This window comes from Rattus rattus, chromosome 4, assembly GCF_011064425.1.
Source record: "Rattus rattus isolate New Zealand chromosome 4, Rrattus_CSIRO_v1, whole genome shotgun sequence".
NCBI classification, from domain to species: domain Eukaryota; kingdom Metazoa; phylum Chordata; class Mammalia; order Rodentia; family Muridae; genus Rattus; species Rattus rattus.
Window position 1 is genome coordinate 157,741,934 of NC_046157.1, and position 27,522 is coordinate 157,769,455.

At 43.5% G+C, this 27,522-nt stretch overlaps 1 protein-coding gene and 1 pseudogene across 1 annotated transcript in view; one reads left to right on the forward strand and one right to left on the reverse strand.

Moving 5' to 3' along the window:
• The window catches only part of Sp140 (SP140 nuclear body protein), a 47,115-nt gene extending 19,969 nt beyond the window's left edge, over positions 1–27,146 (forward strand). Inside the window, exons 11-22 of the mRNA XM_032901518.1 lie at positions 4,557–4,658; positions 6,128–6,175; positions 7,874–7,939; positions 10,169–10,246; positions 13,072–13,176; positions 15,900–16,042; positions 18,932–18,979; positions 23,887–23,996; positions 24,828–24,933; positions 25,206–25,283; positions 25,475–25,618; positions 26,874–27,146. Of these exons, the coding sequence (XP_032757409.1) occupies positions 4,557–4,658; positions 6,128–6,175; positions 7,874–7,939; positions 10,169–10,246; positions 13,072–13,176; positions 15,900–16,042; positions 18,932–18,979; positions 23,887–23,996; positions 24,828–24,933; positions 25,206–25,283; positions 25,475–25,618; positions 26,874–26,972 (1,127 nt within the window). The 3' untranslated portion in view covers positions 26,973–27,146. The remainder of the gene's footprint in view (positions 1–4,556; positions 4,659–6,127; positions 6,176–7,873; positions 7,940–10,168; positions 10,247–13,071; positions 13,177–15,899; positions 16,043–18,931; positions 18,980–23,886; positions 23,997–24,827; positions 24,934–25,205; positions 25,284–25,474; positions 25,619–26,873) is intronic.
• On the reverse strand, positions 14,901–15,605 carry LOC116899578 (annotated as a pseudogene).
• Positions 27,147–27,522: the final 376 nt, after the last annotated feature.

Consider the following 27,522-nt stretch of genomic DNA (forward strand, 5'->3'; position numbering starts at 1 on the left):
GAGAGGGTCATGTGCTGGCTAATGTTCTTTTATTTGCCTATGGCATTGTGGGTAATTTTCAGGTGGTAAAATGTCTTGGAAAACATCATGAAAGAATGTCATTTATTAGGTGCTCACAGGTCACTTTCTTTTTTTCTTTTTTTTTCTTTTTTTTTTTTTTTTTTTTTTTTTTTTTTGGGAGCTGGGGACCGAACCCAGGGCCTTGCGCTTGCTAGGCCACAGGTCACTTTCATAGGAATCTGATGGGTGGGAGAACACTCTTGTCTTTGACTTTTCCACAGTCACTAAGGCCGATATATATTGAAACTCTAGGACAATTTCTTGCTCTAATTTCTGGATCTCCATGGAATACTACATTACTTGAAGTAATGTAGTATTCCTATACTGATTAATCATTTTTCTTATTTTTGCCACAAACCTGCCAAAAATGTTTAAAGAGGAACTACTGTATCATTCGTTTGATGCAATATATTAAAACCTAAAGCTATTTGACCCATATATTTTCCATGCATTCTTTGATACATATGTCATCCCTTCATTCCTAAAACTCTTAAGACTCTGTCAGGGGAAATTGTTACAAGTTTAAGGCTCTAGATACACAAGAAATGAATAAGATTCTGGCATGTTTCAGAACCTTAAAATGACAAGGAGAACAGAGGTCAAGCTTCCAGATGGTTGGACATGGGCTCTAGGATCTCTGAGGCTGGTAGTTAGGTTCCTGTGGTCTGAACCCAACATGGAAGTTCACGGGTCTTTTGATACTCAAGGGAGCTTGCAAGGGCCCAGTGGAAAGAGGTTTTATTTACCAAATAGGAATGCTTAGGGAGAGAAGAAGAAAAAATATCACAGAGAATTAGAAAGTGTGTGAATGCAGCGCTACATGAGATAGAAGAGCGTCAGAAGGATAGAATTCGGAAATATTAACCCAGAGGCAAATGTAAAATGCAGTGTGTACTGCAGAGGTAAAGACAGATGACCAAGAAGACAGCAAATGCCAGGGAGAGAAAAGCTAATGTTAGCGAGAGGCACAAAGGCCTTCCCAAGTTCCATTTTCAGCTGGTATTAACTAAGTTGTTTTAAACTCAGGAAGAGCTATGTTTGTGAGTCCCATTCTCTTAGAATGGACGCTGGAACTGTAGAGTATATATGCAAGCATCGAACTGAGCAATTGGTGACGCTTGATAAGGGGCTGTGGGGGAACTGGCTGATTTCTAGTGGGCAAGTAGAGTCTGGCTGTTCCTGATTGGTGGCAGTTCAGAAGCATGACTGTATGAATCATTGGTTGGCTTGTACAAGCCCATCTGCTGGACTTTAAGCTCAATGATTAATTAGGATTATTCTGGTTGCTGCTTCTTTATATAATCAAGGAATAATGCATTTCCCTAGGAATAGAGGAACTTTTAGAAGTATTATTTTTTTTATTAAAAAGTTCGTGTATGCATGTGTGTCTAAGTGTGGTTTGTATATGTACATGTGCATTCGAGGAACTCTTATAGGCCAGAAGAGGGTGTGGTAGTCAGAATAGAGTTACAGGCAGTTGTGGTTCACCTGATACTGGTGCTGGGAACCTAATTAAGGGTCTCTGGAAGATCAGTACACGTTCTTCACTGCTGAGCCATCTCTCTAGTGTCGGTAGGAAATTTCCATTTTTGGTTTCTCCCTTGTGATGTTCATCATTTGAAGCTTACAAGAGAGACAATTAAGTATTGTCTCTATTGAAAATGTCTTTTCTGCACTGAACTCAAGTAAGGGTTATAGATCAACGGGTGTCTGTGGATAGGGAGAGAAAAGAGAAGTTATGATATATTTTTTTAAAAAATTGGTCTAAAATAATGTTATACAATGACTTTTGATAGTATTCTTTTCTTCTCCCCAACTCATCCCAGATCCTCTCCAAATTCTCTCTCTCTCTCTCTCTCTCTCTCTCTCTCTCTCTCTCTCTCCCTCTCTCTCCTGTATTTGTCTGTCTCTTGCTCTTAAAATATCAAAAAAAGAAAAAAACCCAAAAGGACAAAAACAAAACAAGAGAAGCCTCAACCCCCTCACCAAAAAACCCCCACAAAGTTTGTGTGATCAACTACTCCTGAGTGTGGGGCCCTGTCCTGGATGGGGTTAACATACACAGTGGCACTCTAGAGCTCAAGACACCCCATAGAAAATAAGTGCCTGATCTTCTCAAGCGAGTAACATCACATGGTCATCAAGCAGAAGTAGAGCGTGAATGTACTAAGATGATGAGTTTAGGAGAAACAGAGAGACTACTGTGGTTAGGCAAGGCACTTCCCAGAAGGGATCACACCTAGTTAGGTCCTGGTGGCCGAGACTGATTGATTATAGAGACAAGCACAGGTGAAACTTTCAGGACTTCTGAAACACATCTGTGTTCCAGTAATCTGACAGTTCTATTTGCAACATCAAGGTTGAGGGGCTTTGTCAAAGAAAACAATGTTCCCCAGAGACTAGTCTAGAATGACAAATACTAGGGATGTGGAAACACTGGAGAACCTCCTCTCTTGTTTTATAGAGCTTCTTGACAAACATGCGAAGTCCCTCACCCCATTGTGAAGTGGAATCATTAGTTAAACCCTGCCGATTATTAGGTGCAAGACTCAGAATTTCTGACTGTAAGAGCCCAAGGAGGAACTGCAAGTTCTGTTATGGGAGACTGCTCTGAGAAAGCAACCCCATGACAAGTGGAGGAAGGATGCGTGGTTATGAGTATGACCAGTGTGTTGCCATGTGTGGACTACTAGGCTCTCAAGAGAAGCAGAGGCTAAAAGGAAGACATGTAGTCAATGACCTGACAGTAGTTGACTCAAGATTGCATACACAGTGAGAAAAATGACTTACTCTCACAGGCTGGCAAGTCACCACGTATCTTTGTGAATGGTCCATGAGAGAGTAGAACCAAACTTCTTTACAGTTTGGCTCCCAACTGGTGGATCCACATTTATTAGTTTATGAGGCTGGCTTGGCTTGGGAACTTGTCGGACCTTCCCGTCCATCTGTTTGTTTTGTGTCGTTATCTTCCAATATTCAGAGAGATGGGAGAATCAGGGGCAGACACAAGGAAAAACACCTTTTCAAAGTTTCTGAGACTAAATGTAGCAAGCATAAACACAGCGGCAGAATATTTGCTACATGCTGTACCTACAAATTAAGGTAGAAATTTCTTTACCTTGCTTTCTACATGCATCTTTTTAACTACCCTAACTCAGAAATAAAAGCACAGTGAGTCAAGTTCCAGTTGAGACTGAGTCACTTGGTGTGCTTCAGAATCATTATCTGAGTCGTACACAAGAGGTTTAGACTTTACTTCTGCAGGACACTCCCTCCCAGCAAGCCTACAGATGATTCTGTCGAGAACATCATACATAGAAGCTGGAGACCATCATTCCCGTATCTGAAGCTGCAAGCTTGCCTAGTGAAGTCCCTGGAGGGTGGGGGAGGGGAACACCATGCTCAAAGCGTGTGGCTTCTACAGAAAAGGCCACAGCTGGTTGTGCTTGGTTAAGAAACAGGTGGTTCAGGGTCTGTAGACTTTGCAAAGCAGAAGTGGTTATGCCCAGGCTGCCCTGAAGCAATCATCCAAGCATTTAGAGGGTGACTGCTGCTGATTGGCTGGATTTCAAATTTGTATTGTGGCTTCTGATTGGGTAGATTTCAGAAGCATGGTTAGTGAGTAGGTAGTCATTGGCTAAATGGGAAGGGCTTGGAATTGGTACAATCAGCCAAGATTACCTTTGACTGTTTTCAAAAAAAAAAAAAAAAAAAAACAGTTTTATTCTTCCTCGTGGGAAATAAGAACTTTAAAGCTTTCTTTACAGCTACCTGTAGTAAATTAAAGGTGGAACATGGGAAATAATGTAGATGCAGAAAGAGAATGGCTCCACTTGATCTCGGGTGTGATGGCTGGAGCAGGTGTTCTGTTTCTTAGGTTTCGTTGTTGTTGGTTTTATTTTTCCGGACTATCTGCGCAGTCAGACAGCAGTGGGGGCTCTTCTCTGTCTCTGTCTCAGGATCCGTGTACAATTTTTTTTAGTTAGGATAACTATCCAGGATGCTAGGTCACAACTAAACAAAGAAAGGGGTTGGAAGAGCTTGCTTCTGACCTGCTGTTCTGTGAGAGACAAGGTGACCATGCCCTAAAGTTATCAAACAGATACAGTTCTGACAAAGAGGGCAAGACAGGAGAGGAAAAATTAAAAGCAGAAGCTGAAAGACGGAGGGAGAATGTAAAAATATTTTGGAGAAACAAGAAAAGGGGTGGGAAAAAAAAGAAAAAGGGATGGGACCAATAGACTTACAAAAAGGCCATGTGTCACCCTTGGAGGGACAATAGAAGATCAGTGTTCAAGGCTAGCTTGGGCTAGAGTGAGTTTAAAGCCAACCAGAAAAATTAGGTGGCACCCTGTCTAAAAATGCAACATTAAAAAGTATCCAAGGGTGTAGCTCAGCGGTAGACTGCTTGCTTTGCACAAATGAGGCCCTGAGCTTGGTACCCAGTATCACAAAATTAAATAACAAACTTACACACACCTACAATTTTGGCCCAGGAGCACAGCAAGCCACAAGTGAAGAGAGGTGTTCCTGTGTCATGTGTTCCCCAACATATGTGCCAGAAGACCTAGAAGCAAGGATGGGAAGCAGTCAAGGAGGTAAGGAATAGATAAGTGCCCAGGGGTCATGGGTTAGGGATGGCTTGGTGAGTACCCAGCTCCAGATAGAGTAATAGCTTCTGGTCCAGTCCATCCAAGAATCCAGTCCTCTGTACTTCCTTGTTGGAGCTGGAGAGAAGCAAGAAACATTTCCAGAGCCACGTGGGAGGAGAGGAGTCAGTTGGTCACATGTAGATGATGAAGAAGAAATGCATTGTTATTAATTAATTAGTTACTAATTAATAATACCCCAAATGCTGTGCCCCCCCAGTCCCAGTTCCCACTTCAGATTCTCCTCTCCTTTGCCTCTGAGAGGGTAGAGCTTCCCCTCCCCAGTATCCCCCAACTGTAGTGTATCACGTCTCTGCAGGATTAGGCACATCTCCCCCGAGGCCAGACAAGGCGGCCCTCTGCTACATATGTCCCAGGAGCCTCGGTCCAGCTCCTATATGCTCTTTGGTTGGTGACTCAGTCTCTGAGAGCTCCCAGGGCTCTGGATTAGTTCATACTGTTGGTCTTCCTGTGGAGTTTCTATCCCCTTCAGGGCCTTCAACCCCAAACTCTACCGTAACGGTCCCTAGCCTCTGTCCAATGTTTGGCTGTGGGTATCTGCATCTGTTTCAGTCAGAGCCCCTCAGAGGATAGTTATGCTAGGGTCCTGTCTGTAAGCACAACAGAGTATCATTAATAGTTTGGTTTTGGCTCATGGGATTGATCTCAAGTTGGGCAGGTTATGTTGGCCATTCCGGCAGTCTCTGCCCCATCTTTATCCCCCCACTTCTTTTAGGCAGGACGAACTTTGGGTAGAAAATTTTGTAGTTGGGTTGGTGTCCTTATCCCTCCCCTGGGGTTTCTGCCTGGACGATGCTGCCAGGAGGTAGCATCTTCTGGTTCCAGATCCCCAGTGTTAGGCATCTCGGATAAGGCCACCTGGAAAATTAAACTCTTAAAACCACCACTTATCTTGTCTGCTGCCCTGATGTATTGAGTCATACCCATTCTTCCCTGCCACCCAGAGTGGCTGAGTAAACTTTTGCAGCTAGATAATAAAGTTGCTGTGTCATGGTAAGGCTGTGACAAAGCTTCCTACTGTGTGTGAGCTGCTGCTTCTGAAAGAGTTCAGGTCAACTATTTTCAATCCAGTGTACCCTCCCAACCAACATCCTTACGTGTGTCAAAGAACTAATCAGGACTTGCCTAGAACACTTCCTACCCCATTCTCATTTTATTTGTACAAAAATGTGTTAATATATAACATGTCTCATAGGGAGGTTGGGGGGCCAACAATGGTCAAGGCTCTCCCTGGATTCCCAGTTGTCAGTTCACTGGGCTTAGATTCTACTAGGAGGAGGAAAGACATGGCAATCCAAGCATTGCTGTAAGTAAGGTCTCTCAGTGTGAATGGTCTTGAGAGTTCTACCTTCTGTTCATTATATCTTTCCCTATTGCCATTTACTGTCTTCTAGAAGCCATGGACACTGGGAGGAAAATTCCTGCAGGAAAATCCAAGAAGAGAAGTAAGGAAACAAAGATTGTTTACATGCTTTTGATGTTCCTTATAAGTTATTTATCCCAGAATTACTATTGTTATTATGTATGATAATGGGGTTGACTTTGGTAACCTCCCCTGAGGTTTCCTTGCCCTTGAACCTGTTATCTTTTTTAAAAAATTTTTATTGGATATTTTTAAATTTACATTTCAAATGTTATCCCCTTTCCTGGTTTCCTGTCCATAAACCCCCTATCCCATTCCCCTCTCCCTGCTTCTATGAGAGTGTTTCCCCACCCACCCCTTCCCATCTCCCTGTCCTGACATCCCCCTACACTGGGGCATCGAGCCTTGGCAGGACCAAGGGCTTCTCCTCCCACTGATGCCCAACAAGGCCATCCTCTGCTACATATGCAGCTGGAGCCATGGGTCTGTCCATGTGTACTCTTTGAACCTGTTATCTTAATGACAAAGACACTCTACAAGAAACCTTAAGCTAGGGGTTGGGGATTTAGCTCAGTGGTAGAGCACTTGCCTAGCAAGCGCAAGGCCCTGGGTTCGGTCCCCAGCTCCGAACAAAAAAAAAAAAAAAAAAAAAAAAACCTTAAGCTAGAAACCTTGGTGGGTTGGGGGAATGTTTTCGACCATTGTTGTATGAGGAACTAATCTGATTTTATGGGTCTTAAGAAGTGGAGAACCTTTTTTAGATGCAGGAAGAGAAATGGCTATGGAGGACTAGTCAGAAGGATGCAGGTCTGGTGAGTCTGAAGGTGCAGGAAGGGACCAAAGACCTTTGTGATCTTGAGAACCTGGGACAGGCAAGGAAATAGGTCGCCCCCCAGAGCCTCCAGGAGCAGGAGGGTTGTAGACAGTTGCACACAGTTGGAGAGATCTTTTTGTGTCTCTGTGCTTTCAAATTCTTACAGAAACATCTAGGCGTGACATGCTGGTATATCGGGTGCATTTCTTCTTGTCCCTCTGCTAGGATCCACAAAGATTGTGGTGTGGAGCAAGCCAGGGAGATGTTGCACACACAGGTCTATGTGGGGACTGATGAGGACTGTACAGGAATGTCCCTGTCTTACAAGGCAATGGTGGCAAATGGGCCCTTCCCTGCGCTATTTAACCAAGTTTATAAAGTATAATTCCTGACTCTAATGGTCCTGGCTAAAATGCAGCTCACTGTTTTTGCATGAGGGAGGTATGTAAATGCCTGGCTTCCACACAGGTTCTAAGAGAACACATCCTTAGAAAAGAAGTGTTGATAATAGTTGAGCTCACCTGGACAGGGCTCTCTTTGGTCACCATGACGGTGGACAGTGCCCCATGAACTGGGCATGCTGTGAATCTGGGTTCCAGTGCCATGCATCATGCCTAGTCTGTGGTTGAGGAAGGTTACTAACTGTGGGTCCTCCATTCTATCCATTCTCTGACCATGTCCTTAACTGAGTGGCATCACCTCAGTGAGACAGAGCCTACCAGAGTGAGGGTCTGGTAATTCTGAAAGGCGGGTGTCATCAAAGCTACCCTTATCCCTAGACCTCCTAAGTGTGAGGTATCACCTCAAGTGTTTGGGTTCTGCTCTTATACCCTGCCATGTCCTTCCAGAGGCTGCACCCTCACCTGTAGGCTTATATTTTTCAAAACCTACTTTCATAAGGGTTCTTAAATGCTCCAACCTCCCTTATAGCCCTTTTTCTCTCTTTCGTTTTGTTTTGTTTCGAAGGAAAAAAGAAAGGTTACAACTGGTCAAAACCAAAGCGGAGGAAGCCAATGATTGTATGGAGAAAATGTAAGCAAATGGAGGGACAGTCACAGCTGTTGAGTTTATTAAGGTGCTGCCCATTGCGTACGTGAGGGCCTGTGAGTTTCTGAACCATGATTGTGTGTGTGTGTGTGTGTGTGTATTGTATTCATACAGGTACATATGGGTGCACATACTTGCCCCGGCATGTATAGGCCGTGATAGGATATAGAATATCCTGCTCTCCCATTCTCTACCATATTCCCTTGCCAGTCAGCAAGCCTCCATGAGCTGCTTGTCTCCAGTGCTTTAACACTAGCCCTATAGGTACATAGCTATAGGTACATAGCTATAGGTACACAACTATAGGTAAACAGCTATAGGTACACAGCTATAGGTACATAGCTATAGGTACACAACTATAGGTACATAGCTATAGGTACATAGCTATAGGTACACAACTATGGTACACAGCTATAGATACACAGCTATAGGTACACAGCTATAGGTACACAACTATAGGTACACAGTTATAGGTACGCAGCTGTAGGTACACAGCTATAGGTACACAGCTATAGGTACACAGCTATAGGTATATAGCTGTAGTTACATAACTATGTACTTTTTACATGGACGCTGGTGTCTGAGCTCATTTCCTCATGCTTACACATTTATGGCTCTTAAGCACCGTGCAATCTCCACCTTCCCACAAAAATTTTATAGCTACACGAAGACATGGGTTAAGGTGCTGTAACAAAGCATCCCAGTGCTACAATGTCTTTTACAAATGGTTTGTTTCTGGTACACAGGATGGTCCAGATTTGAAAGGGAGGTGCTGTCATCCTCAGAATAAAATTTTTTGTTGATTTAGAAAAATGTTTACAAGAAGGATAAATGAAGCAGCCAAGCTGCATGTGCATATGTACAAGTGTGTGTGTGTGTGTGTGTGTGTGTGTGTGTGTGTGTGTGTGAGAGAGAGAGATAAGAAAATTGATATTTGTTTATCTATGTACCTGTGATAGCATTCGTTTTTGCCTATAAATTCAGGTCTCTTAATGTAAGAATTTATCTGTATGTATAGAGAAAGATGTACTTAGAGATAGAAATGACTGACAGTCCATATTTATAAATGTGTTCATTGAAGGGCTGATGGGACGGCTCAGTGGTCACAAGCGTGAGGAACTGATTTTGGATTCCTCACACCCACATTAAAAAGTTGGGCATAATGTACACATCTGTACTCCCTCACTGGGGAGGCACATATGGGTAGACCCCTCACAGTGGTTGATTAATAAGCCTAGTCCCAGATTTACTGTCAGACCTGGGTCAACAGCTAAGGTGAAGAGCTATTGAGGAAGACACCAAACATTGACCTCTGGCCTCCATGCACATGCAAGCACACTCACATATACACACATAGGAACACATACATATACACACATACACACGTATGCAAAAATGCATACATTGGTTGTATTTGGTTATTGGAATAAATGTGATCTATATTTTTATTTTTTTTAAATATTGACCTATGGTCATCCTTTGCCATGACAGGGATTCTTTAGGGATACATATATCCACAAACACGCAAAGGGATAGACAGATGATGGGTAGATAGATAGATAGATAGATAGATAGATAGATATATGACAGATAAATAGATAGATACCAATTGACCCTAGAATGTTTTTGAACAATTTAATCACAAATATGCATGGTGATATTTTCTATATTGTGTATATATTTACAAACGGTCCCGCCATCTGATTTTAGTAATTGTCTAAGGGTCTGCTTCTTCCTAAACAAAAGCTAAATGCTGTTTCCCAAATGATTATCAGTTTTGCATCGGTCCATGAAGTAGGCATTGGAATCCAACTGGGTCTTAATTTCACCAACTAAGAGTCTTAAGCTCTCGATAATGACCTGGCTGTGCTGTTGACCGATGTGTACATTTTTGTTCGGAAGGGAGAAAAGAGTAGTTGCATCCGTCTTTTGAATGCATATTATGAAAACCACATTATTTGGGCTGAGTTTTTGAAAACATTTTCATCAATTATGTTCATGTGCAGACGAATAGATTTCTTTCCAATATTTTAAAACGACTGAATTATTCCCATGCTTTAACCCTGACTTCTGTCTGGAAGAACACAGCTCCTCGTTGAGAGCTCTTATCCACCGTGTGTGGAGAAAGTACCCTGACGTAGCAGGAGCCATTCTTTGCTCCTTCCATTTTCCCCTGTGCATTTCCAACTCTGCATTTGCCTGTGTCCCTCCTAGATGGCAGAAGAGCCGTTGCCCAGGCAGTTTTCAGGAGAAAGAAAATGAAGAACCCAGGACTCTCTGCTAAGATCAGGGGTAAGACAGCTTCTTTGGATCTCATCCCATCTCCGTCTGTCTGATAAGGGTTGGGGGGAATCTGAAGATTAAAAACAAAAGAAAGCAAAACAAAGAAAAAAAAACTACTCAACTGTCTTGTCAATTTGAGAATAAAACTGTTAGGAGCAAGAGTGTAAACACCTTTCCTCTGAGTTGAACTGTATTTTTATGGAAATGCTTTTCTCTTACTTATCAGTTATTAAAATCTGGTGACTCAGAGGCAGAAAGCAGACCTTTCCCCTTCTGGAGAGTTCTTTCTTACTTTGGACAGGCCCTGTAGCCCTCCAGGTCCGTTTCTGCAGCAGTAGTGTTCCACAGGAGAAGCTGAGATCCCTTTCTGACCTGATACTCAATTTTTGAGACAGTCAGACCATGTCTGAGAGAACGAACAGCAAAGGAATGAACCTTCATGCTTTCTCCAATTTAAAGCAATTCCCCTCTGTCAGCCCGGGCAAGCCCAGACTAGAGCATGCAAGCAGGGCTGGCACCATCGCTCTTCTATGGTCCCATGGGGCTCTGCCTCTGTTGCCTAGCAGCTGGTGTGGAGGCACTGGGTTGGAGAGATTGAAGAGAACAGAGATGACTAGGTGTTTGAGCAGGTCCTGTCTGATGGAAGATGCTGGACGTATAGGATGCTCTCTCTCCACCATGACACACTCCCATCACTTCCACAGTAGGGAGAGAAGAGGGGCCAGACATCAGGTTTACCTCATTAAAAGAATTTAGCTTTCCGTTTGGGGCCTGGTGTGAGGGGCCCTGATGGCACGATTTAATTCCACTGATGTGTTCTGTGGTCACACTGTGGTTTGACACTTTGCCTTAGGATGTTCAGGACTCCAGGGGACCACCTCAGCCAACTCAAGAGGAAAAAAGACTTTCCATTTCCCCCCCACAGAAACTCCTGTGTCATTAGTGACATGAGTAGACTAACAGGTCACTTTCTTTGCCATTTACTAAATTGATCCCAACTGCTGAGCCTTCTATAAATTTTTTGGATAAACAGCAGAGAAGTGACAAGTCTGTTACTCTAAAGTTTAAGACTGGCCATAACAACTATTTTTACATAACTTTAAACTATGTTCTGACCACAATTGTATTTATGGGGTTACTGATGGATTTCAATTTATTTCATGGGCAAAAATACCTCTGGTTGCAACAATAACTCAATCTTGCCTTGCTCAGTTATTCTGCTAGGAAATAAAATGTTGTAGGATATAAAATGTACCTAGATCTAAATCCGAATCTCCCTATACCAATTTCTCCACTGTCTAAAACAGACATCAGTGTTTCCTTTATCTCTTCAAAATCTGAGCCTTAAACATGTTCAATAAAAGGTAATCCAGCAGGCCTTCTAGTCCCACAATGAAAACTGTCACACAGTGTTAGGGAGAAAAGATCTCTGAATTTGTTGTGCTGGCTGATCCTGTTGCCAAAGCTTTTACACCAAGTCAGGTTAGAATAGAGGAGGGATAGTTGCTGGAATGAATCAGGTGGAAATCTTCCCAGTAGGCTATCAGCATGGGACCTCAGAAGAAAGAGGGGGAATGGGCTATTTCCAAGCAAAACTTAGCCTTCTAGAGTGTCAGTGACATCTTGAAGCCCAAGAGTGGAGAGTCCCTTGGAAAGCCACTTTGAGTGGAAGACCTTATGTTGCTTGGTGGTCCCACCATCCACAGAGAGAAAGCAAGAGTATTGGTTTCTATAACAGCTTATGTGGCTGAATTGCCCAATAGAGACACTTCCTGTTTTCTCACCGTGTTTGAAATAGTAACAAGAATTTTGATGATGCGGCTGAAACAAGGTTCCGAGCCCTGTGCCACTACAATGCTGCCTGCTTTGATCTGCAAACTCTCAAGACTATAATCTCTGCCACACACAGGGTGTCTGTCACCCAGCAGTGATGTACATGAAGGTGGCCCAGAGTGTTGGGCAAAGACCTGGGTCCAAGTTTTCTCTTCCTTTGCCTGCAATGGACTTGGACAAGTGCCTTGTCTTTCACCTCAAATTGTTTACTTCTAATGTAAGAGGGTCATCTATGCCAACCCAAGTCCATTGCAGTCTTGATCACACTTAGTCTCGGCGCCATGGACAGTCCACTACCCTCCCACCCCGCCTCCTCCCCTCCCCCCCACCTCCCACCTCCCGCCCACTCCATCAAAGTCTCTGCCTTGATAACAGGGAGAAAAACTTCTTGACTTTTAGGAATTTCATCTCTACTTCTGTGTCATTGCATCTCTCCACCTCCTGTATTGTTTTCAGATTGTTCTAGAACTCTCTGGGTTTCTCTATCAGCTGCAGACAGGAAAAAAACAACAAAAAACAAAAAACAAAAACACTGTTGTGAGGGAGAAATTAAACAGAGCAGACATAAAGACAAATTTGAAATGATCCCACCCAGCGCTGCTAGGTTGCCCATTATCTCCCCAAGTCAGTGCCAAGATGGAGAGATAAGAGGACCCTCCCTGCTACCACCTTTAGTAAGTAGCGCATCTGGACACTCCTGCCATGACCTGACAACAGCTGTGTGTTTCATGTAGCAGTCAATGGTGCAAACCAGAGCGGGAATCAGGACAGTTTTATTGAGTCCCAACTTCTCTGCTAAAGCCTTCTGTTTTTTTTATAAATTAGGGGTAAAGTGTTTTGTCACTATGTATCCAATATGCCCCTTGCAAGAAAGATTTAGAAGCTAGAGATGTGAGGATCAAAATGTCCCAAGTGTTAAAGGAATGACCCCAAGAGGGAGAAGGGGGAATTGAGCAACTGCAAAGTGAGACTGAAGAAGGAAAAAAAAATCCTCTTTCCAGGTCCAAGAAGGCACAGGAAGGAAATGGCCAATTTTAACGCCGAGTTGCTACCTGTGACGTGTGGTAACTTGAAGGGAGTATTACACAAGGATAAATTCAAACAAGGTAGGTTTCATGGTTTTTAATTTGCAATTGATAAGTTTAAAAATCACACGTAACAATGCAATCACTTAAGGAACTGTGGGGCAAGCATGGCTTGACATCGGGAAGGGATCCCGACACGCTATTTTCACACTTGAAGAAACCATACGTCATAGATGCTCATGACAGTGTGAATGTGGCCACGAGATGCGCAGAGAACCAGAAAAAAAATACTATGAACTTCCATCCACAGATGGAAACTATTGTGTAGTTTCATTCTGGTCAGACACAAATGGGAAGAGGCTATGGGCCTCTGTCTTCACGTCCCTGGGTCATTAGCCCTGGGGCATGACACTAGTCATGGTGAGACCATCACAGAACTGAAAATCAGAGAAGTCAAGTTCCAGCCTCGGATTTGCCAAGTGAGGTGTTCTTATTCTATAGAGGCAGGTGGGGGGACTTTCTGAGGCTGAATTTCCTATTTTAAAAATAGAGGACAACAATTTAAAGCCTGATCCATGAGGATAAATGTATATCGTTGGTATAGCATATTCTTCAATACTATGCCATAAAGGTTTCCACGAAATAAAGCCTCAGTGTGGTGGTCTTCATCTCAGATCTCTCTTAATAGGAGATTGTGGATGACAGTTAACAGAAAGGATTACATTGTCTCTATTTTTTAATGGTTTTAGTGAGTTATAATTCATACACTGTACAGTTCAGCAATTAGAGTCTAATAGATGCGTGGAATTTTTTTTTTTTGTTCATCAGAAACGATTACGATGAGAATATATTTGCCTCCCTTTGTCCGTGAATAGTCAATGCTCCTTCCCACTCCAACTAGTCAATCGCCTATCTGATTTCTGTTCTATAAATCTGCCCATTGTATACATTTCATGAAACAACATCCTGTAATATAGGCCACTTGTGACTGCCTGCTTTCACTTACCATGATGATATGTAATAGATAGCCTTAATTGACAAATAACATGATATTTCGCTGTACACACACATTACATTTTCACCATTCAGTCATCAGTTTGGATCGTTTCACATGTAATAAATAGTGTTTTGAGAATTCAAGGTCAACATGTGTAGGAACACACATACTCAGGTTGAGGCACACAGAAGCCGAGTTGCTAGGTCATATGGTGATTGTATGTTGAGCTCAGTGAGGACTCACCAAAATGGTTTTTGGTGGTGCTCTGTGTTCCCACCAGCAATGAAGGGGGCCTCCAACTTCCCAATGCCAAAAGCTGCGGTTCCATTTTTGTTTTCTGTCATGGTTATCCTGGTGGGCGTGAAATGGTGCGGTAGCAATTTTGTTTGCATTTTCATAATAACGAAGATGCCAAACATATCCTTAGCTTTTAAAAAAAAAATCATAGTCTCTATTTCCATGGGATAGGATTTATGTTTGATGGTGTCTACCTATGACAGCAGGGATGGACAAACTTCTGTTCAATATTCCCTTTAATTGGATAGAAAATGATGTCACCTAATCCTGAGTTGCAGAAACCAGGAACAGTCTTAGTTGAAGCTGAGGATTCCACCTCCACCTAGCCTGGGGCACCCAAGACTGATTGTTCTCCAGCCTGAGAGCACAGCATCCGGTTGGACCCAGTCACACTGTGCAATTGGTCACTTGTTTGTTTCTTGGTGACCCTGAAGTAGTTTTTTTTTTTCCAGAAAATTTTAACAGGTTTATTTATAATTGTTATAAAGTTGAACTGTTGAAATGTGTTCACTGAAACATTTTGCTTGCATTAATGCTTTACATCTTGCATTTATATTAAAAATTCACACACAAATGAACGTGGAGAAACTGCCAATACCTGATTCTGTCCCCTATGTTTCCACTCGCAATCATATACTTAGGTACCTTTGACCCCATGGAAAAAATATCTAACATTCAGAACTACTGATAACAAGAAGAAGAGGAAAAACAATTTTTTTTGAGAATGAAATGTTTCCCCTCATAGTGGACTCTTAAGCACGTTCTCCGCGTATGTGGCATGCTAGCTGGATGTCTTTTGACATAATTGTTACACGGTTGGCATGGATAGCACACAGGTTGCTATCTTCAAAAAGGCAAACCAGATAGACCTCACTTGCCTCCTGCAAAACACCAACAGCTGCACTCTGGAAGCGCAGGTCTGTTTTGAAGTCCTGAGCAATTTCTCGCACCAGACACTGAAAGGGGAGCTTGTGAATCAGAAGTTCAGTGGACTTCTGATAGCGTCTGATTTCTCGGAGTGCTACAGTCCCAGGCCTGTAACGATGAGGTTTCTTCACCCCTCCAGTAGAGGGCGCACTCTTGCGAGCGGCTTTTGTAGCCAGTTGTTTTTCTGGGTGCTTTACCACCAGTGGATTTGCGGGCAGTCTGCTTTGTACGAGCCATGGTATGAGCACCTCCTTACTTACCCCCCTTCTCCTTCGGCTGGAGCTCAGCAAGCAAGAGGCAGTGGCGAAAGGCTGCGAACACAATTCCCTGAAGTAGTTTTAAAAGGTCGTGATTATCATCTCTTTCATGAATGAAAATGAAAGAAATATGCAAGGTTTCATGAAAGCTCTTGAGGGAATCCCAGGACTGAGCTGGGACTCCTGAAGCCAGGCCAGAGGCCTGACTCTTCTGCTATTGACTTTCAGCATAGATTTGGTGGCTCTAGATCCAGTGCGGTGGGAGATCATGAATCTGAGTCCTAGGGACAAAGCAGGCTCAGAACTAACCTACTGTGATCTTACAGGGATATCTGTGATGTCTATACAGTGCCAGGATGGGAAGTGGGTCACACCCTCTGAATTTGAAATCATGGGAGGCCATGGAAGATCAAAGAACTGGAAATTGAGTCTGCGGTGCTATAATTGGCCCCTGAAATTTCTGATCCAGGTATTGCAGATGAGGGGAGGGAGGTCAATGCTTCTTCTTGCATTGTTTATAGATCAAATAGGTATTGAGTTATGGGAACGCCCAGATACCAGTTAGGTTTTCCTGTCACTCAGGAGAGAGGCATCTCTCATTCAGAAGCTCATCGGAGGCACGCCCTTGGTGGTATTGACAAATGGGAGATACAGAACCTCTGAGGAGGGAATGGTCATTCTGAATAGGGATTTTTCTGCCTGAGGTCAAAGAAAGTGGAAAACAGTCTAGAGCAAGAAGAGCATTCAGAGAGTTCCAATGAAGGCACCTGTGTGATGTAGGGGGTGCACTTTGTGTTTGGCATAACCCATCCTTTGAGGTTTGTAAATATAGCTTTTATTCATCTGAAGTAATTGTAATTTCTGAGTTGTACTGCCTCCAATGCTAACCTAGGCCTAGGCCTAGAAACTTCCAGCCACTGTACAATCTTATCTAGGCCTGGAATGTTTTCAGCCTCTGAGACTTACTGTGGAATAAGCTCATCCTTTCTAGTACTTTCTGAACTCTGGCTGGCTGGTTCATCTCAGCTGTTTTGGCTCTAAGTCCTTTCCAAGCTGACTGTTTCAATCTGGTTTCTCTCAGTTTCTCCTGAATTGCTCTGCTTGGCCTCATAATACCTTTGGCAATCTGTTCTGTTCTTCTGGCTCCTTCTCATTCTTTGGCTCATTCTTTCTTCACCTATGTCTACCTTGTTTTCTCTTCAACCTGTCTCTGTAAAACTTTGCTGGTAAAACTCTCTCTCTCTCTCTCTCTCTCTCTCTCTCTCTCTCTCTCTCTCTCTCTCTCTCTCTTTTTTACCTCTTCTTGTGCTGCCCTGTAAGTAGCTTCCCTTTTCTCTCTCTACCCAGAGTTGGGCATATCCTATTCTATCAAATCTTTTTCTGATTCATCACTTTGTCTGCCACTCAATTAGACAACACTTTCAAACACTGGTGCTTCCTTTTACAAACTAACTTCACCTTCATTGTTTGTGACTAAAGGTGAGTACTAAGGGCCTATCTATATTCCAATCAGAGTGATTGAAGGTGTGTCCTAAAATCTGAGCCACACTACAACTAGAAACAGGTTTTTTCAGTAAATAACACAATCTCAGGGTTCACAGTGTTATCAAATATCCTGCAACAAAAGTTGTAGGTGCAGGGATTTAATTCCACCCAAATTACCCCAAATTCAAATTTCAGACAAGATATCAATGATGTCCTTAAAGTTAGAAATAGCAGTTGAGCTCTTACCCTGAATAAACTCTGTTCTATACTAAAAACAAAAACAAACAAACAAACAAAAAAGAAATGGTAGTTGAAGACAAGACATCTTGACACAAGCCTTTAGTCTCAGTACTTGGGACTCAGAGATGGGAAGATTTACGTGTTTTCAAGGCTAGTCTGGTCTAAATAGCAAGTTCCAAGACAACCATAGCTATGCAGAGAGAACCTGTTTCAGAAGAAAAAAAAAAGAAAAAGAAATGGAGGTTGAAACATGTCACCGTCACCATCATTATTTGGTATACAGGGTTGAACCTAGGGCTTTGAGTGACCTAAAGAAGACTTCAGCCCTAAACAAAGCCCAGCCTTCTTGTTTTACCTTGCTTCCTGTGCTGCTATGAAAAACACCATGACCAAAACCCACCTGTTGAAGGAAAAGGATTACTTGGCTTACAGCTTACAGTCCATTATAGTGTGAAACCAAGATAGGAACTCAAGGCAGAAATATGGAGGCACAAACTGAAGCAGAAACCACTGCTTAAGGCTTGCTACTTGGCTCGTGTTCAACTGCTTTTCTTATTCAACTTCGGTACACCTTTCTAGGGATGGTACCACCCACAGTGGGCTTAGACATCCTATATCAATTCTTAATCAAGAAAACACCCCCACAGAATTGCCTATAGTCTATCTGGGATAGATAATTCTTCAACTTATGTATGTCAAGTTAACAACCAAACTAGCTAGAACACATCTACAGTTCTATTTGAAAGAGCTAGTCTCACATGATTTTGTTATCTCTTTATCCAGCAAGCCTGAGTATTTATCTTAGAATTCTTAGCTCAAATATCTCTCCCCACTCTGACTGCCCTAGTCCCTCAGCTCCAAGAGAACCTTCTTAAACAGTGTGAGATTGGTTCTCTGTGTTGGCAGTCATAGCACATGCCTTTAATCCAAACACTCCTGAGCAGAAGCAGGCGAATCTCTGTGTTTGAGGCCTCTACGGTGCAAGTAAGAGGGCTAGGACACAGAGAAACCCAGTCTCAAGAAGAAAGTGGAGGAGGGTGGAGGGAGAAGAAGGATGAGAAAGAGGAGAAGGAGAAGAAGGAGAAGAAGAGGAGGAGGAGGAAGAAGAGGAGGAGAAGGAGGGAGGGGAGGAGGAGGAGGAGGAGGAGGAGGAGGAAGAAGTGGAGGAGGAAGAAGTGGAGAAAGTAGGAAAGGGGAGGAGGAGGAGGAGAAGAAAAAAGGAGAGAGATTCTTTTCTTCCATGAGCTTTCTCCTCATGCCCCCTCCTATACAAGGTTTTCTGTCTTTGTATGCTCCAAATTCATCAGAGTCTGTGACAACCTATATGCAAGCAACAAATGGGTGTTGATTGGCTAGATCTGGTATAGAAAGTCAAGCTAAAGTGAGTCAGGTGGGAACAGAGACAGGTTGAAGCAGTGATTATCGGGGAAAATTCTCAGGACTTACGGGAGATGCAGACAAAGATGGATGTAAGGCGGGTCTTTCTAGGCTACAGTGTGTAGGTAACAAGAGAGAAATGGAGTCAGACACTTGGGTCTGAATCAGGCAGAACTTTTGGGAGGAGGTTGGAAATGCAAGACTCATACCATCAAAATACAGATACCTACATATTCAGGTCCTTTTTATCTTGCAGAGAAATTTTCTACCCATTCCTCCACGGATATATGGCAAGAGAAAAAAGGTGAGTGCTCACCACGTGACTTTACATACACAGTATCTTACTGATGGTGCCCGAGTTGGGCTGTTATACTTAGTCACCTCTCATTTCCTCCTCTACTGCTTTCTTTGCTGGTTTTCAGCCTGTGCTTTCCCTCATGCTCCTGTAGTGTGGGTAGAGCAAGATCTTCCTTGAATGTTAACTGCTTTAAGTTGGAGATGTTAGAGAGCCAGCAGCATAGACTTCAACAGGCCACATATCACTGGACACTGGCTTCATAGCTCACTGACTGAGAAACTGAACTCCAGGCACATAGAATGTAGAAGCAGAAGGATCAGGAGTTCAAGGCCAGCCTGGGCTAAAGTGAGACATATCTCAGAAGTAAGATTAATGCTGGTGACGATAAAACAAATTTAAGTAACTATCATTTGACTACCTGAATGGATAATCATATCTTAGACTTAATATTATCACTCAAATTTTATTTCAGAAGAGAATGCAAAATTTGCGTCATTTCCCAGCTAACTCAGACGTAAGTACTGACTCCTAATTATAATCCCTGAAAAGCCCCAGCTTTCTTCTTGTTGCGTTGTCTCTCCCTTAAAGCGACTCACCTGTCGGTTTAGGTATGCTGCTGTGGGTAAAGAGTCATCATTATCAAACCTATCCCACAACCAAGGTAGGAGAAGTCACTGTGGGTGTTTGGGTCAGAAGCATCTGACTACATGGGATCATATATTCTCATTTACCCTCAAAGTGGGAGACAGAGTTCTAGATTACTGGGGTCCCTGGGACAGAACCTTGCATGACAGTGGGTCTGGCTAGCTTTGGATGAAGGGTAAAGAGCAAATACAGGAGGAGATACCATTCGCAAAGGACAGTAAAACATCCTAGATCAGATCCATGTGCAGGTAGAACTCAGGAGGCCAGACCTCCTGTGAAAGTTCTAGGTCTGGACCTCTCTTTGTCCCACAGAAAGTTGCCTACAGAGTGAGTAGGTTCTCATAGAAACCCTGGGACCAGTCTGAAGAGAGCCATAGCCAGCCACAGCTGATTGGAGGCAAAACCATCACACCGAGCAAATCACCAGTCAGCTTGGCTGGTGTTCGGGCGTAGGTAAACCATCCTAATACGTAAGGCCCTGTCCATCCTCTGCTCACCTGTATCCTTGTACTTTATGGAGCTTGCTAGAGCAAAGAAACGGTTTTTATTTTTTTAGTTGGAAAATATTTTTATTGCACCAATTCATTTTAGAAATGAAGAAGACGGGAGCCGGTATGTATCTAGGATCGCAGAGTATCAGCACCCACAAAGAAACATTTTAAAGAAGCTTACAAGTTAGTGGTCAGAAGACAAAGAACTGGGTGGATTTGAGAAATGAGAGGACAGAAGCAGGATAGGTTTGTGGCACATGGAGCGCGTTATATAGAATGGTAGAGACAAGGAAAAGATCAGGGAACAGTAGGAACATGGTTCAGAGTTTAACAGGATGAGTTTGAGCCACACTTAGGGCTAGAGGCCCTAGAGGAGACATGGCTGAGCATTGGAACATGAGGAGCTGAGGAGAGTTGAGACACCATGAGGCTGAGGACACAGGTGGAAACCTGCAGCTGGAATGACTGTGATCATCTGGAGGGACTGTGGCTGCGGATGGAAAACCTGAGGAATTCCATCCTTTGCATGTTAAGGAAGAGAAGGACCTGGGAAGGAAAGTGGTCCAGCAGTAGAGCAAACCACCGAGAATGATGCAGAAGGACGGGCTTCTCCTGAAGGCAGAAATTGCCTGGGCTTAGAATGGTTGGCCCTATCACCTTGGCTACCTCCCTTCTACCTACTCACCCAGTGGTGGCCCAGTCCTCAAGCTGCAATGTTTGTCCCTCAGACAGTCACAAGAAAGTAGAAAAATTCCCAATAGTTCATGGACTACATAAAAGGAGTCGCCCCACACACCTTTTACATCTTTTTTCTTTCTTCCTCCCCCCCCTCTTCCTCTCTTCCTTCCTTGAGATTTTTGAGATAGAATCTCGTGTAGACCAACTGACCTCAAATTCACTATGTAGCCAAGGATGGACTTGAACCCCTGATCCTCCAGTCTCGACTTTCCAGTGTTGAGATTCCCAGTATGTGCCACCATACCTGAATTGAAAATTTTCTATGTTCCTATTGAGCCACCTCTCATTTCTCAAACTGTCACCATTCTCCTTGAACTTGGGACCAGGAACGTGTGTGTTCCTGTACACATGTTATTTTGATACTTCTTGGTTCCTGTGTTAACAGTGATCGTAGGAAAACCCCAGCAACATATAAGGGAGATTATGAGGAACTCATTTGAAAACTTTTCTGAATGACAGGAAACACTCACTCACTAACCAAGGATCATAGGTGTTATTAGGGGCTTCCCACGGGGGCAGTTTGGGGCAGGGAACTAGTAGACCACCTAGGCCTCTCAGCTACTTATGTTTCTCTCTCTCTCTCTCTCTCTCTCTCTCTCTCTCTCTCTCTCTCTCTCTTTCTCTACTCTTGTTACAAGTCTTCAAGCTGTCTTCAAACCCATGATTCTATTGCCTTAATCTCCTCAGTGGGATACCTTAATCCATATACCCACCCCATTTAGGCCTTCTGACTTTTCCAGCTATTTAGGCAGCAGTAACATTGAGCCTTAATTTTGCTGTTATGCCAGGCTTCCCCCACACAGCAGTTCACTCATAGTTCACTTCTGGCCCTTGAACACACATATATTTGTATACCATACAATGGATGTGTATTGGTCTCTTTATAATTGTTCTATAAAGTCTATTGGTTTTGAGAAGTAGATCTTACCCTATAGTAACAAAGAACAAATAATGTCAAGGTTTAGGTTTTTTTTTTTTTTTTTTTTTCGGAGCTGGGGACCGAACCCAGGGCCTTGCGCTTCCTAGGTAAGCGCTCTACCACTGAGCTAAATCCCCAGCCCCCAAGGTTTAGTTTTTTCTAGATGAAAACTAACTTTGACTCTAGGCAGTCTGTACTAGTCTTGGCAAGAAGTTCAACCTCTGTTAACTTGGGGGATTTTTCCCTTTCATAGAACGAAGTTCTCTTTTATGCTTACAGAGAATAATGGCAGTGCTTTGGTCTCTGTCTTAGTGGCCTTTCCTTTTGCTATGATGCAACATCCTGGAAAAGGCACCTTGAAAGAGAAAGAGCTTGACTCACAATCCTAGGTTACAATCCATCTGGGTAGGGAAGTTCAGGGGCTAGGAACCTAAAACTGGTTATGTTACTGCCATCACCAAGAGCAGAGAGCAACAGTGAATGAGTGCACAGTCACGCTCACCTCACTTTCTCTGCTCACAGACTCCAGGAAGCCTAACTGTAATTAACATACTCTAGAATACACATCCCAAGGGGTTATTTTCCCAGATGATTCTTGTCATAGGGTTTTATTGCAGTGAAGAGACACCATGCCTAAGGAAACTATTAGAAAGGAGAACATTTAATTAGGACTGGCTTAGACTTCAGAAGTTTAGTCCATTAGCATCACCATGGGAAGCATGGCATCATCCAGGCAGACGTGGTGCTGGAGAGGAAATGAGAGTCCTACATCTTGACGTGCAGGCAGCAGAAGACGCTTATGTGCCATCCTGGGTTTAGCTTGAGCGTATATAACCTCGAAAAGCCTTTCCCACAGTAAAACACTGCCTCCAACAAGGCTACACCCACTTCAACAAGGTCACACCTCCTAATAGTGCCACCCCATATAGGCCAAGCATTCAAACACATTATTAGTCTATGGGGGGGGGCATATCTATTCGAACCACACAATTCTAGACTGTATCAAGTTCACAAACAAACTAAACATGCCAATCTCCAACCCTGGGTGATTGACATGACTACAGTCCTTGGATTTTAGTGACAGTGACTCCAGGTCTCACATGCCCATTCTCTTGGGTCTTGTGGGATTGATTTTCTACAAGGTTCCAACAATTTTTTTTTTTTTTGCTTCCTTGAATCCACTTGCCTGGCCACCTGTACTCATATCCTGCCATTGCAGAGGCCCTACCACAGGTTCTTAACCCTCTAGACACAGAGCCACCGTCAAAAATCTCCTCTGTGGAGGCTTTCTTCAATGCATGGCATGCTCGCAGCTTAATTACAAGATGCAGTATTCTCTTAGTTTATTCCATCAAGTTAAATGCATAGTACATCTCCCTTAAATGAGTCAATATCATCATTGTTATATGGGCAAGTGGACTTAATATTTTATTTCAGAAACTCCTTTTATCTACATGCTTGGAACATTAGTCAGATTATGTAAATATCTTATTTTGTTGCTAATTGTCTTGGGGTTTTATTGCTGTGAAGAAATACCATGACCAGGACAATTCTTATAAACAAACAACCCCACGACATTTCATTGGGACTGGCTTACAGTTCAGAGGTTTAGTTCATTACATCATGGCAAGGGCATGGCAGCAGGCAGGCTGACATGGTGCTGGAGAGGCAGCTGGGAGTTTTACATCTGGATCGGAAGGAGCTGCTAGGCCTGGTTTAAACTACCAAGACCTCAAAGTCTGCCCCTAGTGATGGACTTCCTCCAACAAAGCCATAGGTGTCTCAACAAGACCACACATCCTAATAGTGCCACTCCCTGTGATTCTATGGGGGGCCATTTTTATTCAAACCACCACACTTGTATTCTGTGTCAGGATTTTTGGTTTTACAGGAAGGATGGTTTGGGGTCTGGTTCATGCTTCCCTTCTCCCAGACTTCATTAAAGACAAGGAAATCTTGTTTTGCAAATTGTGGTTCATGTTTTTACTAAATATCCGAGGTAGAAGCATCAATGTTCTTGTAGACTCATGCAAAGGTCAACTGTGGAGGATTGCCACAGTGGTGGCTTTGCAAATCTCACCATCCCTCAATGATTTAGATGTTCTATTTTCTACATTCAGAACTCAGATGAGTGTGAGGTGTGCCGGGATGGAGGAACGCTCTTCTGCTGTGATACATGTTCCAGAGCCTTCCATGAAGAGTGTCATATCCCAGCAGTGGAAGCTGAGATGTAAGTGGGATGTGATTCCTTCTCTGTCTCCTAGATACCCTTAGCTTGTTGTACACAACATCCTGTGGAGTGGTAGCCTGGGTCTTGAGGTGGGAAACACAAAGGCTCTTAACAGGTACCAAACAGCAAGACCCAGGGAGCTGTTTCAAGATGCTGTCAGCAAGAGGGGCATGTTCTCCGCGTTAGGAAGCCATGTCTCCTGATATAAAGGCTGGGCCTTTGCCTACACTCCGCTACAGCCTTTTCTCAAAGTTCTGCACCAAAGCCTCTCGTTCAAAGACTGGGGATAGAATACCCTGGTTACTTTTGTTTCTATGTACTTGTGAAAGGAAAAATGCATGACTGACTACTTCCCACATTTCACCAGATTGTAATGGGCTCTAGGAAGTCCAAGGTTACCAGAAATATTTTTGAAGACCATTTTACTATGCTAAGACTTTCTTTTCTTTTTTTTTTTTTTTTTTTTTTTTTTTTCGGAGCTGGGGACCAAACCCAGGACCTTGCGCTTGCTAGGCAAGTGCTCTACCGCTGAGCTAAATCCCCAACCCTATGCTAAGACTTAATAGCCTAGTCTCCTTTTGCTCCCAGCCACCTCTGTCAGGAAATGGGGACCCACCACTCATCACAAAGCCCACTTTCCAAGGACAGGCTCCTGCCATGACACTGAAAGGAGGCTGGCAACTTAAGACCCTAAGTGGGGTCCTTCAGAGTCCAGGAACCCTTGCCCCAGATGAGTCTGTCAGTCATTCCCAAAAGCATAATGGCAGGTGCGGGAACAGTGGGCACTTTTAATGGTCTCGTTCTCTGCTAAGTTCATGTCCAATCTTTCAGAACACCATGGAGTTGCATCTTCTGTAGGATGCAGTCCTTAGGAAGTCAACAGAGTCTTCCAGAATCTGAGATACTGCAGAGGGAGATGGTGCCCCAGGAACAGTTGGTGAGTTACTGTGAACCCCATATTTTCTCCTTTCCCCTGGATAAGGACAAATACTTTGGAGCCAGAAGAATAGCATCCAATATAGCCTGCTCTCCCAAGCCTCACCCCATCATTGTGCTGCTGCAGCATAGCCTCTAGGTATAAAAACTCAGTCATACAAGTTTATAACCAAGAGGCACTCATGTTAGGCAAATTTGCAGATAGGTTTGAACGGTGCCTTCCCTGTGGGTACATGTTCTATGTCACTCTGACTGACTCCCTTTTTCTTTCAGAAGTGTGAGTATGTTCTCTTGAGAGTCTATTGCTGTTCTGAGAGCTCCTTTTTTTCCAAGATGCCATATTATTATTATGTAAGTAATGGTGGTGAATCCCTGGTCACTGGCTTCCATGATGTCTCGTGACTGAGAGGGCCATTTGTGGGATTGTGATCTTACTCTTTGAGGAGCACAGGCTCTATTGTTTCTGTGGAGTTTCTGGGACCCCAGGGAATGTAAATGCTGAGCCATGGTATTCACGCTCCTCTGGCTATTTCCCTCACCAGTTTAGAGAGATGGCTGTGGGCGTGCAAGAGCCTATGTGGTTGGACATAATCAAGAGAAAGCTGAGTGATCAGGCTTACTCCCAAGTAGAAGACTTCGTGCAGGACATGAGGCTCATCTTCCGGAATCACAGAATCACGTTCAAGGTCAGCATCCCTCTTTGTCTGCATCTCATCCTCAGGGTTACTCTGCACCTATTTCCTGCTTACTGGAAAGTTTAGTTTCACATATCTCCCTGTAATAAGGATCAATAAACAAGAGATCTGAGAGTGTCAAACACAGTAGTACATGCCTGTGATAGTAGCATTCAAAAGGCAAATGGAGGAGTGTATTAAGTTCAAAGCCTGCCTAGTATGAGACATTATCTCAAAAAAGAAAACAAAAACTTGGAAGTGAATTTTTTAAGTTAGTGGCCCCAGAGGAAAATTAAGCCCAACACCCCACACACACACACACACACACACACACACACACACACACACACACACACACAGGAGAATAATTTAAAAAAGTATATGTATGTCAAATGTGGGTGTGATGGCACAGGATTTTAATCCCAGCATATGGGAGCAGATGTAGGCAGATCTCTGAGTCTGAGGCTAGCCCAGTCTACAGAGCAAGTTCAAGAACATGCAGGGCTACAAAGAGAAATCCTGTCTGGAAAAAACCTCTCTCTCTCTCTCTCTCTCTCTCTCTCTCTCTCTCTCTCTCTCTCTCTCTCTCTCTCTCTCTCTCTCTCTCTCTGTGTGTGTGTGTGTGTGTGTGTGTGTGTGTGTGTGTGTGTGTGTGTGTGCATGTGAGTGTAGATGCCTATGGAGCCCGGAGGCTTCAGTAAAGTGAATTGAATTGGATCTTTTGCAAGAGTACTGTATGTTCTTAATCACTGCTCCCTCTTTCTAGATCCTAGCTTAAAACTTTGTGTGTGCATATATATAGATATGTGTGATGTGTATGTACTCATGAGTGCATGCATGTTTTTGTGTGAATCCAGATGAGTGTGTATATTATAATATTCTCAAGAATCACGGTAGAGGGGTGTCATTTTTTACATTTCAGCTTGTTTGAGACAAAGCATCTATTAACCACAGTGGAGTGCTGGGATTACAGACACATGCTACCACATGCACCTTTCCACAGATTTTGGGGATCTCAACTCAGGTCCTCTCATTTGTGTGGCAAACACTGACCCACTGAGTCATCTCCTCAGCCTGATGATTTTCTGCTTTTTACTCCGCCTAGGCAGGATTATCAGAAATACCAAACTCTAAGGTTCTTTACCTGTGAGTGAACCATGCAGCTAACAGGGTCCCTCAGAGAATAGAAGTACCAAGAAGGAGGAGGGGTTTCTGTTACTGATAATGACCACCATCATCCTTGTCTGCATTATGATTTTTTTTCTAGGACCCTAAGTTTGGTGAAATGGGACTCATACTGGAGTCCAAGTTTGAGAAGAGTTTCAAGGAAGTGTTTGCTATTCAAGGAAGAAGTGAAAAGAGTTGACTGATGTCACAGATCCCACTGGTGTCCTGGCATCATCTTCTCATCTATCCATGCCTGCCCACCTACAGCAACAATGACTGTTCTCTACAGACCCCATCGTTCCCAGAGGATTGCTCTGGGTCACATAGAGACAGGTGCATCTGGGACCCCCTGGCCTGAGGTCCGTCCTCCTCTGCTCTCCAACCGTCTAAGCGGGAGCCTGTCTCCAGTTGGCTTTGCCCCCCACAACCCCCACTCACATACATATCTTGCTTTCTTTGTCTCCTACTCTCCGGAGAGCAATTCACAATAAACCCCAAGTTTCCAAGGTTGCAAACCATGGGGTGGCTCATTCCTGCAATCTCAGTCCTTGAGAAGCTGAGGCAGGAGGATAGTTGCAAGAGTCATGCCAGCCTGAGCTACATAGTGACTTGCAGCCACCCTGGCTTATAAAGGTCTCAATTCTGGAAAAAAAAAACACTCACCAAATAAGACACAAAAGGTCTCAACTCAGGATCTTTCTCTAGGAAACTCATTGTAAGATAATGACCTAGAAGTAAAGTCTCAGAGT